Source organism: Symphodus melops (genome assembly GCF_947650265.1).
Source record: "Symphodus melops genome assembly, chromosome: 19".
NCBI classification, from domain to species: domain Eukaryota; kingdom Metazoa; phylum Chordata; class Actinopteri; order Labriformes; family Labridae; genus Symphodus; species Symphodus melops.
The window spans coordinates 5,305,067-5,319,509 of record NC_136709.1 but is presented as its reverse complement, the minus strand read 5'-3'; the positions used below and the strand labels follow the sequence as shown (position 1 = coordinate 5,319,509).

General features: G+C 39.8%; 2 protein-coding genes across 7 annotated transcripts in view; one reads left to right on the top strand and one right to left on the bottom strand.

Moving 5' to 3' along the window:
* Positions 1-3,260: 3,260 nt before the first annotated feature.
* On the bottom strand, positions 3,261-8,286 carry brms1la (BRMS1 like transcriptional repressor a). Its single transcript, XM_079369305.1, has 9 exons — positions 8,175-8,286; positions 7,043-7,210; positions 6,831-6,921; positions 6,601-6,728; positions 6,429-6,508; positions 5,708-5,804; positions 5,465-5,554; positions 5,291-5,355; positions 3,261-4,921 (listed from the first exon to the last, which is right to left on the bottom strand). The coding sequence occupies exons 2-9, from the start codon at positions 7,179-7,181 to the stop codon at positions 4,823-4,825; spliced, it is 789 nt and encodes a 262-aa protein (XP_079225431.1). The 5' UTR covers positions 7,182-7,210; positions 8,175-8,286; the 3' UTR covers positions 3,261-4,822.
* A 129-nt stretch (positions 8,287-8,415) lies between these two features.
* ralgapa1 (Ral GTPase activating protein catalytic subunit alpha 1) overlaps positions 8,416-14,443 on the top strand; it is a 75,021-nt gene continuing 68,993 nt past the window's right edge. For all 6 annotated transcript variants that reach the window (XM_079369299.1, XM_079369303.1, XM_079369301.1 and 3 more), the window contains exons 1-4: positions 8,416-9,043; positions 12,350-12,460; positions 12,566-12,615; positions 13,714-13,771. In XM_079369299.1, the coding sequence (XP_079225425.1) occupies positions 8,938-9,043; positions 12,350-12,460; positions 12,566-12,615; positions 13,714-13,771 (325 nt within the window). In that variant the 5' untranslated portion in view covers positions 8,416-8,937. The remainder of the gene's footprint in view (positions 9,044-12,349; positions 12,461-12,565; positions 12,616-13,713; positions 13,772-14,443) is intronic.

Sequence of the window (14,443 nt, the reverse complement as noted above, 5' to 3'; positions counted from 1 at the left end):
TAAATGTTGTTTAAAACTCTCCATATTGACTGAAAGAAGAATAAGAACTCTTTTTACTAGCTTCCCTGTGGACTTACAGTGCTGTCGTCATCGTCATCATCATCATCATCAAGGCTATGCCTGGAGTACAAGTCCACAACAAGGACAAACATCTGGCTCTGTCATCAAAAGAGAAGCTTCCACTTGTGTTCTCTAGAGAAGGAGTCTTTGGGAGGTGCATTTCCTTGTGTTGGAAACAGGAAGAACAAACGTGAGTGGACAAGCTTTTTTTTCATAGTGTATAAAGCTGTGTGTAATTATGACAGGAAAAAAAACGGATAGAATGGCTTCACGCAAGCATTGAAATAACTAATGATTCATGAACTTCATAAGTTTCAATTAAAAAAATGCAGGTAGTTAGACTGGGAAGATCTTTTGTACTCGTCACACTACTCAAAGTGATTTTACTCCGCATTCACACCGACTCAATCACAGTGATGGCAGAGGCTGCTATATACATTGACTGTCGGCAGTAACCCCTCTGAGTTTTCCCAGTGGACATCACTCCTTTGTAGAGACAATAAAAATGGCAGACCTGAGCAAAAGTTTTACTCTAGTCTGGAGGTGGAGATACCAGGAGAGGGGAGGGGAGGGGATTTTTTTTTAAATTTTATTTATTTTTTTATACCAGAATCCAACTTGTGATGTCAAAAATTTGAAACAGCATTTTTCTCTGTGTGGTAAGACAGACCACAAACAAAGGACAAGCACATTTTGTGGGTAAATAGTTACTCAGGTTACCCAAATAAATGTTAAAAAACACTGTAAAAGTGGATTTTTCATAATATGTCCTAACAATAATAATAATGTCATAAAAAGATTCTAATTTTAATTCATTCATCACAACTTTTTTTTTTCATTCTTTATCTTAGTCAGAGCTACAAAATCCACTTAAATTAGGTCATTGTTTTACCTAAAAAAGTTTGTAGTTTAGCCAATATCCTCAAGTATAAAAGCAGATTTACACAGATGGAACTTGGTCCCTTTTTTGAGCCTTAGCTCTAGGATAAGTGCAGTTAAGATGAATGTGCTCCCCCGTTTACTTTACCTTTTTAGGAACTTGCCTGTGGAGGTGTCTGATAATCAATTCAGTGAGTGGGACAAATGGATCTCCAGATTTGTCTGGCAGGGCCGGAAACCAAGGATTAAATATACCACCCTTCAACTGGCCAAGGAAAGTGGAGGGTTAGGTCTCCCCTGTCTAAGGAATTATTATTATGCTTCACAAATAGCTCCCCTCCTATACTGGTGTGATGACACATATATAGCTAGATGGAAGGAACTGGAGTCCAGCCTATCTAAACAGTTTCCCATCCAAGCAGTGATAGCGGATAAGGGTCTTATGGCTCGCTTGGAAGGATTGGGGAATCCTTGGGTGAATCATACGCTTCAAGTCTGGCAGAAAGTGATAAATACTTGTGATATATATAAAATGTTGAGATCTTTCAGATGGTTCGCGCATGATTCAGATTTTCTCCCTAACAGACACGACTCTAGCTTTAAATCATGGTCGGTCCATGGTCTCACTACTCTCCTTTCACTCACTCAGAAAAACACTGTGCACAGCTTCGAGACCCTGAAGGACAAACATGGCCTGTCGCAGAACGATTTCCACAGATACCTGCAGTTACGATCATATATTGTCCATGAATGTAAATTGGTCAACCTCTCAGCTGTTGAATCAGAATTTTTTCACATTGTAAAGAATGCATTAACCATGACCCCTTCTAACTCGATTTCAAAGCTCTATACTGCTCTATCCCATGCTGGTAATAAGAATACTTTTTACATTAAAGGTAAATGGGAAAGAGAATCTGGGACCCAGATATCTGAGGAGGCGTGGGGCGATATATGGTCCTTTCAGTGGTCAACATCCAGCTCCATGAGCTGGAGGGAACATTGTTGGAAAAATATTATTAGGTTTTTCAGGACACCACATCAGGAGAGGTATAAAGGGGAACATGTGCCATGCTGGAGACAATGTGGCTCGACTGTGGCTAATCATTACCACATCTTTTGGGATTGTCCCAAACTAGGTGTCTTCTGGAGGGGTATTCAGACATCTCTAAGTAAGGTTTTTAACACTCGAGTCCCTCTGAGCTTCGAGGTCCTGTATCTGGGTCGCGTCTCTTTTTTGGAACGCAGGAGTGAAATAAAACTATTACAGTTACTTTTGGTGGCAAGCAAAAAAACGATTACGAGAAGATGGTTGAGTCCGACTCTACCTTCTATTAAGGACTGGTTTGGAGTAACTCTTGAAATATTTAAGATGGAAAAACTATCCTATCAACTAAAAATTCAAAGGGACAAATTCTATCGGATCTGGAATAACTGGATTGTCTTTATTACCCCCGAGAGAGCAGACTTTTTCTAATATCACTGGTACCACTATCTTATGTTTATTTCCGTGAATGTCTTTCGATGTCTCTCTTTTTGATGGCGGCGGCGGGTGACCCCCCTCACCTGGTTTCTGTTCTTGGTTTCATGTTTTCTCTCTTTTTTTTTGTTCTTCCCTTTTCTATTGTACTTTAAAACAAAAACCGGATGGACATCTGTCATTACCTTTGTTGATATGTATGCTTGATGTGTGGTCATTTTCTGTCCATTCGAAATAAAGATATAATTTAAAAAAAAAAAAAAGTTTGTAGTTTTACAACACAGTTGAAAGAACACATTAAGTTGCAGTATGCATCAGCAGATGAGTTTCCCTTTGGCATGTAAAGAGGTTATAAATTGCGGTATATATTTGATGATAAAAAAACTTTAAAAATCACATCATTGTAATCTGACCTAACATGACAATATTTTTCTTCAGGCCAGTAGTGACATCACAACTGAGGACAGAGCTTCCTGCAGGCATGGTTACACTTATGGAAAGATAAGCAGATGATGTTAGATGCTACATTCTACCTGTGGTCAGTGTTTAGTTGATGTAGAAAATGGACTAAAAAGCTTTGACCCATTAAAAGCTGCTAAATATTTCATTCTTTTGAGTAAAGTGATCGACTGCTCCCGTGGTGGTACTTGAGCTATAATGTAAAAAATAAATGAGTTTCTTCTCTGCTTATAAAACACAAAGGAAGCGCCGATAGACAAGTGGTTATGTCGTATGCTCCATATACGGATGCCGTAGTCCTCTTTGTAGCGGCTGTGGGTTAGAATCTGACTACAGCACTTTGCTGGTGGATATCTTAAAATTAAAAAACAACACAGAAAATAAGTTCTTGTAACAAAACTTTTTATGGTAAAAAACAGAACAGACAACAGATTTCAAAAGAAACACACAAATGTACCACAGAATTCAAAATCAACGTTTGAAATGATTGATTTGAATATTCAGCATTCTCTCTACCTTCAACTTCAAAAACCTCTGTTTATAAAATCTCTCGTATGAAATGGAAGCTTGCTCATCATTGTTTATCAAAACCGGGTGACATTCATGCAGACTTGATGGTGGGACGAAGACCGCAAAACATTTCCTGTCTGTTAAAAAAAGTTATAAACACACAAGGCTTTTCAAAAAATACAATTCTGACAAAACTCACCGTTATAAAAAACAGTTCAACACTCAAACAACAAAGTCGACGCTTTTACAGGGTGCTGATACGGATGGACACATTTTCATACTCATGAGGTGGTTTTACTTTAAAGAGTGGGCGACAGAGGGAAGAGGTAGATGCGTAAGTAGAGAATGTAAAAGCAATACCTGATGAATAACAATTTCAAAAACGGCTGCTGTATATTTTTAGGTTGTATGAGTGACACTAAAATGTTACGTCCATCTGTAGCTCCTACAGCCTAAAAACAAAAACTTGGGGCATGAAATAATTGTCATAACTTCAGAAGATAAAATGAAATGTAATGATGTATTAGTTTAAATGGATAGAAACTCTGGGAATTACATTTCCCCCCCATGGTTTGTACAGATTTCAGATTTGCTTTTAATCCCCTGTTAAAATGGAAGTCTTAAAAAAAAAAGAAAACTCAGTCTAAACCAAATTAGAGGTAACAATCAGTTAAGATCATTTCCTATTTCTTTACGTCCTCTTTAGGATTCTAAGCTGTTCTTATTTCCTGTTGGCACTCATGGCAGCTTACTGACTGGTGTCTCTGGGGGGCTTGTAGGGATAATTGTAAATTTCACAAGATTTTCCACGTGAGCTGCATGTGCAAATGCAGACGGCCAGATTTGTCACTTTTATCTCGTGTTTTCCCGGTGAAATCTTGGTGAGTTGATGCTTGAACACAGGAGACTAAAGTATGGAAAGGAGGGAGGGGTAAAGTTTATATCATGAGACAAATGAGCAACCAGTGCAATCGTTCTGCTCGTCATAGAGCACGTTCTTTCTATTTTTGGCTCGCCAGTGTTGTCCATTGATTTTGTGAATATGTCCAATTACACACAGCACTGATATAAAGTAAAGTATAAAGCTTTTATAGAGTGCGACTTGAACTTTAGCATCTTTTAAATGCCATTTTATGCCTCACCTCCTCCTAAGCTGACAAGGAAAACTTCTTGTTGTGAGGGACGTGTGAAGTACAACACGGGAAGATTTTGAAATTCTCTAAAAACTTTCAGAAGCGCATGTGTGAAACCACTTTTTGAGAAATGATCAGCTGTGTGCATTTTCAAAGTTGCAGACTATGAATGCAACCATTCTTGTCACGTGTATGTTTGTGTGTAAATGTTTTTGAGGTCCTCATATGTTTTAACGGGCCTCTGAAATTGTGTGTATGTGTGTGTGTTGTGTGTGTTGTATGTCTTGATTTGTGTGGGTTCCTCTCAGCAGTTGAGAATGGATCTGTTTCTGTCCGGCCTGAAGGGGAACGCAGAGCTGTCAGAGTCGACCTTCCCTCTGTGTGGACCCAGCGTGGCAACAGCCTGGAGGACACACAAACACAAACAATTAAACCACCAGAGACCTGTACTTTCTAAACATATAAAAATAGAAATAGAATTTAATCAGTCAATGTTGTATGATTATGTCTGTACCAAAAACCAAAGAAAATCAGAAGGTTCTCATCCCTCCCCTCTCACGTCAGAAGGCGTTGCTATGATACAAGTTGATCTGTTATCTCAAGCATAACCTGCTCAGGGACAGATTAGCAATTCACAGTGCAGGATAAATGACTATCATGTATCCCCATTAGAAGCGAAACACTGCTGTAGCTTTTATACACAAGTCTAATCATAATGCTTTGTAGTGCAGGACAACAAATCCCCTCAAACTCAGCTGACACATTTACACACCTTTCTGATTGCAGTCCAGTCCTCCAGGATGTCCAGGTCAGGCAGCATGTAAACAATATATGGACGTGAGCGTGGTTAAGGCTTGTGACATGAAGAGCGGCAAGGATTTACTTAAATACCAAGGACCGAGATCCACATGAACTATCCATGTACACGACAACAGCAGAAGGATATCAGACACCACTGAGGGTCGTCTCTTCTTCTTGTCTGGACTGAATGCATCTCTCCTCTTCTTCCTTCCCGATAGCTCGTCGTTCCACAACTCTGATAGAGACACACAGAGAAACACAGGTTAACATGTTTGTGCACATGAGTGCTTGATGTTTGCGTGTCCTTATAACTGTGATCAGGGTTTGTGATTGAGTTGGACAAGCATGACGTAACAATCACGTCATCTCTATTTAGTGAAGTCATTACCTGATGTAATATCGATGCTGTGTCTGTCCTCCTCCAGCCTTCGAATTTTCTCCTCCAGTTCACTCTGTACAGTGTCAAACAGCAGCAACTTCTCACTCTACACACACACACACACACACACACACACACACACACACACACACACACACACACACACACACACACACACACACACACACACACACACACACACACACACACACACACACACACACACACACACACACACAATATTAGACACAACTCATAACACACAACATCAGAGCCAGGTATGTCCATACACTAGCTCCACTATTTGATTGGACTGTAATATCTAAGCCTTCCTTGATAACGGTAGGTAAAGTGTGTTTTTGTGCTTCCATCTTTGCAAACACCAACTTTTACAGACTGTGCATAACAAGTGAAGACAGTCACATGGTCTGAAAAGCTAGGCCAGGGCTGAAGTGCCTTAAAATCAGATTTATTTTTGTGGCCAGCAAGAGGCAACACCACTGGTCCTTTGAGTTGGTTTAATACCCCGCAGTCTTAGAAGTTAGCTTTTTTCTGTTTTGTAGATTTTGTTGATTTTTTTTAAACAGGCCTCGTAGCACTTTAGTGCATGTTAAAAAAAAAAAAAGCTAAACTCAGCAAGAGGTGATCAGATACTTTTTGAATCCCTATGACTTCTCTCCACTAGGAAGGTTAAGGTAAAGGTTATGATGGTTAAGGTACGGGTTCTGACCTCCCAGTGCTGACATGCCGCTTGGGTCTCACACTCATACTTGTTCTTTACAGACTCCAGACACAGCTCTCTGTAGATACCTAGAAAAAAAACCCAGAAGGAAACATAGAACTGAATACGGGATCCAGAGCCTGAAGGACGTTTTGACTGTGTGTCCGTGTGCTGAAGTTACCTGCCACCTTGGTGCGGACCTGCATGTTTTCTAGCAGCACTGCCAAAGGCTCCAGATATTCAGCTGCCCGTCCGGCCTCCACCTCTGACAGCTTGCTGTTCACCTGGCTGAGACGTTCCCGATACAGCCTGCACACAAACACAGCTGTAAGTGTAGCCAGACCTTCTGAATCTATCTATATTCCATGCTTTCAAAATGTAATGCAAAAATACTAATAATTTTAGTCTTACTGGTCTTTGAGGTCTGTGAACTGTTTCTCTAGGTTGGTCATTTCATCAAGACACTCCATCCTCCTCCGCTCACAATCTTCCTCATCCATTTCTGGTACATTATAAAGACACACACAAATACTTCTTTATTTGAACTTGTTACGGCAAAAAGAATCAATGCACAGCTTTGGTGCTGTTATAATAGTAATTGCTACAGTTAAAGCGTTTCTAACCAGAGGTGTCTCCATCCTCAGAGACAGATGAGGTGTCAGAATCCTCCTCCTCTGAGCTGGAGGCATCTTGCTCCTGCTCCTCCACCTCCATCTCCTCTGCAGTACTTTCCTTCTTCTCACGGTCTCGATGCACCGGCATAGCAGCACGTCAACTTCAGACTGGTAGTGCTACATAAAAAGATCATGTTAGTCTCGAATACGATTTATTTGGTGGTTTTGGTTGTTGTATCTAGCTACTTTGTTGTTTATCTGTTGTTTAGCTGTCTCCTGTTTGTCTCTCCTGCTTAATATTATTATATGCACAATGCAACGCCGGGGTAACTCCAGCATTGTGTAGCCTTACATATATTAGCAACAACAACAATAACTCTATTAGTGATGATAATAAAAATATTGTATCATTGCATATGTATCAAATCAGAACTGGAAAAAAAGTGGATCGTGAACCTCTTTGAATCATCACTGCAGCCACAGATTTAACTGACAGAAAAGTGACTTTCTATTTGGAATAAAGACATTGGATTAAAAATGTAAGAATATTATTGGCTATCCAAACTATTGAAAGATATCTACAATTACACTTTTATAAATACCTTAATTTCATTCAAATATATTAGTAAAACATTCCCGTATATAAAAAAGGCTTTAAGGTTTAAGGATGAGCATGGCTGCAGAATAAGAAACAAAAGGTTCAGAGCTTCCTTTAAATATTGCTGCATTAACTTACTCATTATACTTATTTTTACCATAAGCAAATAACACAGGAATGGGTGAAAAATAATATTCTGCTGTCATTCTTCTGTATTTTAAAGAAATATAATTATGATCCTTTATTTTAATATTGTGAATGACACTACGTAGCGTTACTAAATACTCGTACAAATAACGAAAGTTACTATTGTTTACTTCATTATAGTAAAAACATTATTTTCAACGCCCTTTTAAACGTCTTTTTTTTATCATTTCAATTTGGAAGATTAGAAAACACGGACGATAACAAGCGAGCACACGTTAACATTTCTTTATCGCGTTAGCGAGCCACTATGGCTAGGTAGTAAACAATGTTAGGTTGATTTTTTTTTTTTAAAGAAAAGTAACATAAAAGGTAACATAAAACTATATTTTAACTTACGAGAAAGGGTCGCGAAGGACCGTTTGAAGGAATTTAACAGAAACAGTCGTTTCCCTCGGTAACAATTTCACTCGTGTATCCCAGCTAAGCTAAAAACAAACCTCAACAGAGCGCTCTTATTTTCATAGGGAAATGTAGTTTTTCTCTGACGTTAATATGGACGTCACTTAAGGGCCAACAACCTGATTTAAACTTCATTACCCAGAAGTCAGCACTGCAACTTGAGGCGGAATTGAGAATATCAAAAGTTAAACACTGTTAAATTACGGGACGCTGTTTGGTACAGAAATATAACCCTGTGTAATTTTACAACACTCACACCTAATAATGTTAAAAATACAAACACTTTACTTGTTTTATTAGTTTGACGGTGAATTGCTCTGCTATCCATTACTTTGTTTCTCCTCCTCCCTCCTCCGCCATGATGTTTTCTAAGTGAACAGCGAAGCTAGCTAAGCAGCTACTTTAGCCTTCAGGCTGCGGACTGTTGTGGACGGGAGGTGCGATGGATGGATGCTTTGCCCCGCTACGTTGTTCTGATTTTTCTTGGTTATAAGCAGAATGCTTCTCCTCATACGTCCATCACCGTTTAATACGGAGGGCTGCTAACGAGCAGCGCGGCGTTGATAGATGATCGAGGAGCAAAGAGGGTTTTTGTTTTAGTTTGAAGATTAAGCCAAGCTGAAGCTGTCTAAGTGGCTACACAGCTAGCTCCCCTTCTTCTCTGCTGTTTAACATCGCATTCGTGTCCCTTGTCCCGGGAATGTTCTCCAAAAAGCCTCACGGGGACGTCAAGAAGTCAACACAGAAAGTGTTGGACCCGAAGAAGGACGTGTTGACGAGGTTAAAACACCTGAGAATTGTCATAGGTAAGTTTAACAGGTTAGCCTCTTATATATCAATCTGTGCATTCAGGCAATGTCACACCAAACTCTCTTCCAACATCATGACATTTAAAGTTGCATAGTTTGTAAACAGATACTCGACATGTAATACATTTTATGATCATTAAATATTTTGTAAAATATTACCTTTAGTCCACTGTGAAGCATTTGATGAGAATTGATCAAACTCTTCATCATTAAATTGTTTCTGTACAGACAGAAGGGCTGTGATGAAAGTCAGTGATTTTATAGAGCTATAAGCTGTCAAATCAGAGCTGGATGTTTTTCTTTATCACTGGGTTTCTACATCGATGTCAGTCTTGGTTTAATTCTTCATTACTGTGTATGGAGCTGACTGCATCAAAGTTAGTCACTGTGATCTCACTTTAGATTTTTTCTTTCCTGGGGTGTGTCTGAGTGTGTCTGCAGCATGTTTAATGAAGCGTTGAATGTGTGGAAGAATAAAGTGTATGGCAGAGTAAGAGGCATAAATAATAAGGGATCTAGTTAGTGCTTGTGCTGTGTGTATTTTTCTCTGACACGCACTTGTTCTCACCGGACACACCCACAGCTCCACACACACACACACACACACACACACACACACACACACACACACACACTGACCTGAGAAGGAAACAAGCTACTATTTCCTCTCCTTGTCAGTATACAGAAGCCCAACTTCCTGTTTCTATTGTGAGAGCCTCTGGTGTGTGTGTGTGTGTGTGTGTGTGTGTGTGTGTGTGTGTGTGTGTGTGTGTGTGTGTGCGCGTGTGCAGGATGGAGGGAGAGGGCTGTGCCCCTCTCTTTGCTCTGCTGGGAGCTCAAGACCTTGATAACAATCTCAGAGGCAAACACACTTGCAGGAATGTTCAGGCAGCGTAACAATAGAAACAGTTTTAGCGCATGGTGTTTGACCATCGTATTAGTCCAGCACAGACAAGAAACAGACTGAATGGTATTCTGATCCACACAGCACCTGCTGTAGGTGATAGGTGTTTAATTAAAACCCTCCCCTGTTCACTTTTTTCCACTGTAGGAAGCGTCTGGGTGCGTTGGGTAATTTTCTATTTTGTAATGCAACAGTTCTTACCCGACGTCAGAATGGGTCAACGACAAAAACACTATTTCATCCCCTTGTAATCCCTTTGATGCAATCAGGTTATGAAGTAACTGCACCTAAACACGTTTGGCCTTGTTGTTGCTGCCAGACCAAAGGAAAGCTGGAATAGTAAAATGCGCAAAAGCTTTCATCAGTTGTTTTTAGGATATTCACTTAACCGTGCCTATATCCAAGGACTAGCCATTGTCTCAATGTTTATTTGTTAACGGTGAACCCATTAGAAGACCTCCAAATCACAGTATAAGGCCTGAGTTACTTTAATTGTCAAAAGTCAAACTTTCTCTTCTCGTCCCCTTAGTGATGAGTCCGAGCTCTTCTTTAAGTTAGGGAGAACAATGTTTAAACAACACGGAGTAGACTTTGTGTTCTTTGAGATTTTTTTGTTTTTAAGATTTATTTTGGGTGTTTTATAGCTTTTATTGTCGAGGAGGACAGTGGATAGGGTCGGAAGGTGGGGAGAGACATGAGGGAAAGACGCCACAGGCCGGACGCGAACAAAGGCCGCCCGTGCAAGGACTATTGCCTCAGTCCGAGGAGACGCGGCCCCTTGTTTGAGATTTTTGAGACTAATATCGACAACAATTTAGGAATAGAAAGAACAGATGACTAAAACGACAGCTGATAAAGTCACTTTTTGAGAAAGATGCTGCAGACAGTGCTGATATTATTAACAGTGGACTTCATATAAACTCCCCTAGACAATCTATCTCTGAATCCCACAGAGCATTGTTTTAAACAATAAATGTTTTATTAAAAGAAAAAACCCTAACCCTTTTATTGTTGAGAATAACAGCAGAGGTACATATAGGGAGCCTTTAACTTTAACTTGAGTCCAGGTCCTCAGAGATCCGAAAAAAAACATGAAGATATTTTAAGAGAGCTGTGGCTATGGTCTTACTATGAACTGCACCAATAGTTTTTCAAAAATGTCCTCACAGCTTTGCAGCCGAATCGATTCTGTAACATCGGCATCGATAAGGGTATTTGCAAGAAGCACATGATATATTACCATATCCATTCTCTGTGCACAGCCCTACAGGTGATGCTCTCCCAACTCTTTGTTTGTAGGGAGGCCAGTTGACCTTGACCACATTTAAATGGAAGCTTTCTAAATACTGTGTGAGGAGATGAGACGAGTACAACACGAGCCAGATCACCAGATCATTGTTAAAGTGAAGCAGGTTCTATTATTACTGAAGTGTGTGGTGTGTGTGTGTGTGTAAAAGTATCTCGTTAGCATGAAGTCAAAAGATGGCAAAAAGCAACCAGCTAGGAAGAAATATGTTAGAATAAGCCCTCAGCTAGTTTCACTAACACCTTACAAGGTCAACCAGCATGGCATACAGACATCCTCAGTGTGTGTATGTGTGTGTGTGTGTGTGCGTGTGCTCCCCTCCTAAAAAAGCAGTAAATCTTGTGCTGTAGCTCAGCGGGCTTAGACCGAGTCCTCTGACTTTCCTGCACATTTAGAGCAGCCTCTCTGCAGAGATGTGACCTCACTCCTCTGACATACGCCGTGTTGGCCAATTAATGGAAAACCGACGTTCAGAACCTCAAATCGATGTTATCTTTTCCATTTGACTTTATTTCACTTATTTTCAGGGCAGAGTCACATGAAAGCAACGTCCGTCGTTTGGAAACATTTGGTCTCTTTAGGGAAGAAGACACCAAGCAAAAAGAAGTCAAACATAAACAATGCAGAAAAAACTGTTTGCAAGAAATACAAGTTATTTCTTTTCTGCTCTTTCAGAGAAGTTCATTTCTACCTTAAAACTAAAAGGTGTTGTTTTCAGTTTGAAAACTTCAACAAATGACCTCAAAATAGTTCATCAGATATGCACTGTTTCATTAGAAAAAATATCCCAGCTTTAGTAGTTGATCATATTTACAGTCGAGAACATGTCGGTGAACGATGAGGGCAAATAAACGATCCTGATCCATCATTAATTATAATCGAGGTCAAACGTTCAATTATTTCTGATATTGATTTCAGGTGATGTCGCTCCGCCCTACTTTGTGTTGTCTCCACTTCAGGGATTGTTGTCTTCGTTTTAGATGTGTTCAGACTAAAAATAGAGGAGAGCAGTCTCTCCTTCCTCTGCTGGTTTTTAGAGATTTATATTATTTCATCTCTTTTGTTTTTTTTCTCTGACTTTCTTTCTATCCAGAAAATGCAGAGCCGGCTGAGTTGAAGCAGTTCTTCGACCTGAACTACTCTCACATCTATTATGTCTTCTTTGAGAACTTTGTCACCATTGAGGTCAGCCTCAAGCAAAAAGGTAAGCTTGAAGCACAGTGGCATTGCATCCCCCAATTACTTCAGGTGTACATAATGCTGTTTGAGTGACTTCACTTTTCACGTTTTTGTCACGTGTGTTTGTCAGGTCACAAGTCTCAGAGGGAGGAGCTGGACTCAATCCTCTTCATCTTTGAGGTAATGAAATCTGATGTATTATAGTTGAACACTGGTAGCAGCGACAGTCTGCTGATAAGGTGGAATGAGACAGCAGCTTGATGTCTATCTCTTGTTTGACATCAGGCGAGTTTACCTGATTACTGATTAGGAGAAGAGGTTTTGTTTCGCCCTGAACTCACCTGTTGGACAAACTGTTACTGCAGTATAGTTCTGTTCACTACTGTATTTGTATTTTTTGTATTTTAAATTGTAACTTCTGTACTTACATGTTGACACTTTATTCTTTGTTGACACTTTATCTCTGGTTATTTTCCCGCATGGCAATCCTTTCTCTCTCTCTCTCGCTCTCTCGCTCTCAAATAAAGGCATAAAAAGCCTGAATAAAATAATATCAGATCACGTATCTCGTGTGCTCAAAGAGATGATAGAAAGTCATTCTGACCTGCAATCAGCTTATTTGTTTTTTTAAACATTTGTATTGCTGCTGATTTGCAGAAATGCACCTCTAATTATCACAAACTTTTAAAATAAAAGTTAAAGCGATGAAAACTGTGACAAAGAGTGTGATTCACAAATGTAATTCACATATTATCTTCTTCATTACCGACCAACTTTCTGTTTGGGCTCTTTGTCAGCACCAGCTGGCATTGAGCTCAGACTCAAACCACTGGCATTTAGCAGCGCTCCGGACTGGCTGGTGGTGTTTAGAGTAGCCAGGATAAGATAGCAGAGACAACATGTGTGAGTTGACCTTCATTTGGCCCCACACGCTCTTTGAATTCAGAACACGTCAGAGCAAAGCAAAAGTCCAGGGAGTGACTGGATAACAAACACTCTCTGAATATACTTTAGGTTTTACATTCACTCAGAAGTCTTTGAATTGTCGAAGTCCATTTTTAATCATCTTTGGAATCCTATTATTTCACATTTAAAAAAAAAAAAAAATGGTAGGCTTTTATCTTGAAATTTTGCAGTGTGAAATTTATTTGCTCAACCCGGCTTTTTATTTTGACTTTCAATTTTTACTTTTACCAAAAAAAAACCCAGCCATATCACCTGGTATAAATAGTACAAACTGTGAAAAATACTAATTTCATATTTTGCTTTTTCTTCTAGAAAATTCTCCAGCTGCTGCCAGAAAGAATCCAAAGCAGATGGCAGTTCCACAGCATCGGTAACTTCCTTAAAAAAACCCACTCTTGACCTTTCTAGAACACGTTTTACCGTCCAGCCTGAACATGGTGTGTGTTATTGAACCACGTTGAATCAGTGAAGCAGTGCTGCAGCTCGTGTGAGACAATCAGTCATGTAATGCCAGGTACCAACCTGCATCCAAACACTGCAAAGAATAGATTAAATGGCACAGTGCTGATGATCGTGTCTCCTACATGTGTTTAGTTTCTATCTGTTCAGGCATCGGTACTGACATTCAAAAGGTTAACGTAAAAGTAGCCTTCTGTCTCGCCGCCTTTATGAGTTTTAAACTGCACTAAGTGTTCTGCAGTAAGTCTGAGTGAGCTGATGTGAGAATGCAGCAGGATATTATCCAGAGAAATCCCCTCCAGCCAGGTGGGGGGGGGAGTGATGTTTATATACTGTGACTAGTGACAGTAGATAGACTGTAAGCAGGAGACCGCTGACATCTCCGTGCACGTGATTCAACGGCTGCATTACGTTTTGTGTTTGTCAGTATGTTGTTCTCCGTTGACAAATGCCTAGCAGTGATATGCTAGGCCTAATATTCTCAACATAACATCTTTTAGCAGACTCTGTTGCTGTCACTAGCACACTCTAATGAAGCTTTGGGAACCTTCCCTTCTTCCTCTGGTTATGCAATCTTCTTTAA

Bases quoted from the DNA above. Each gene is read 5' to 3' on its own strand.
- brms1la (XM_079369305.1), bottom strand. From the start codon at position 7,181: ATGCCGGTGCATCGAGACCGTGAGAAGAAGGAAAGTACTGCAGAGGAG. The intron at 6,509-6,600 runs GTAACTTCAGCA...TTTTTTTTCTAG, and splicing joins GGTCCGCACCAAGGTGGCAG to GTATCTACAGAGAGCTGTGT. The intron at 4,922-5,290 runs GTGTGTAAATGT...TGTGTCCTCCAG, and splicing joins ACTGGACTGCAATCAGAAAG to GCTGTTGCCACGCTGGGTCC.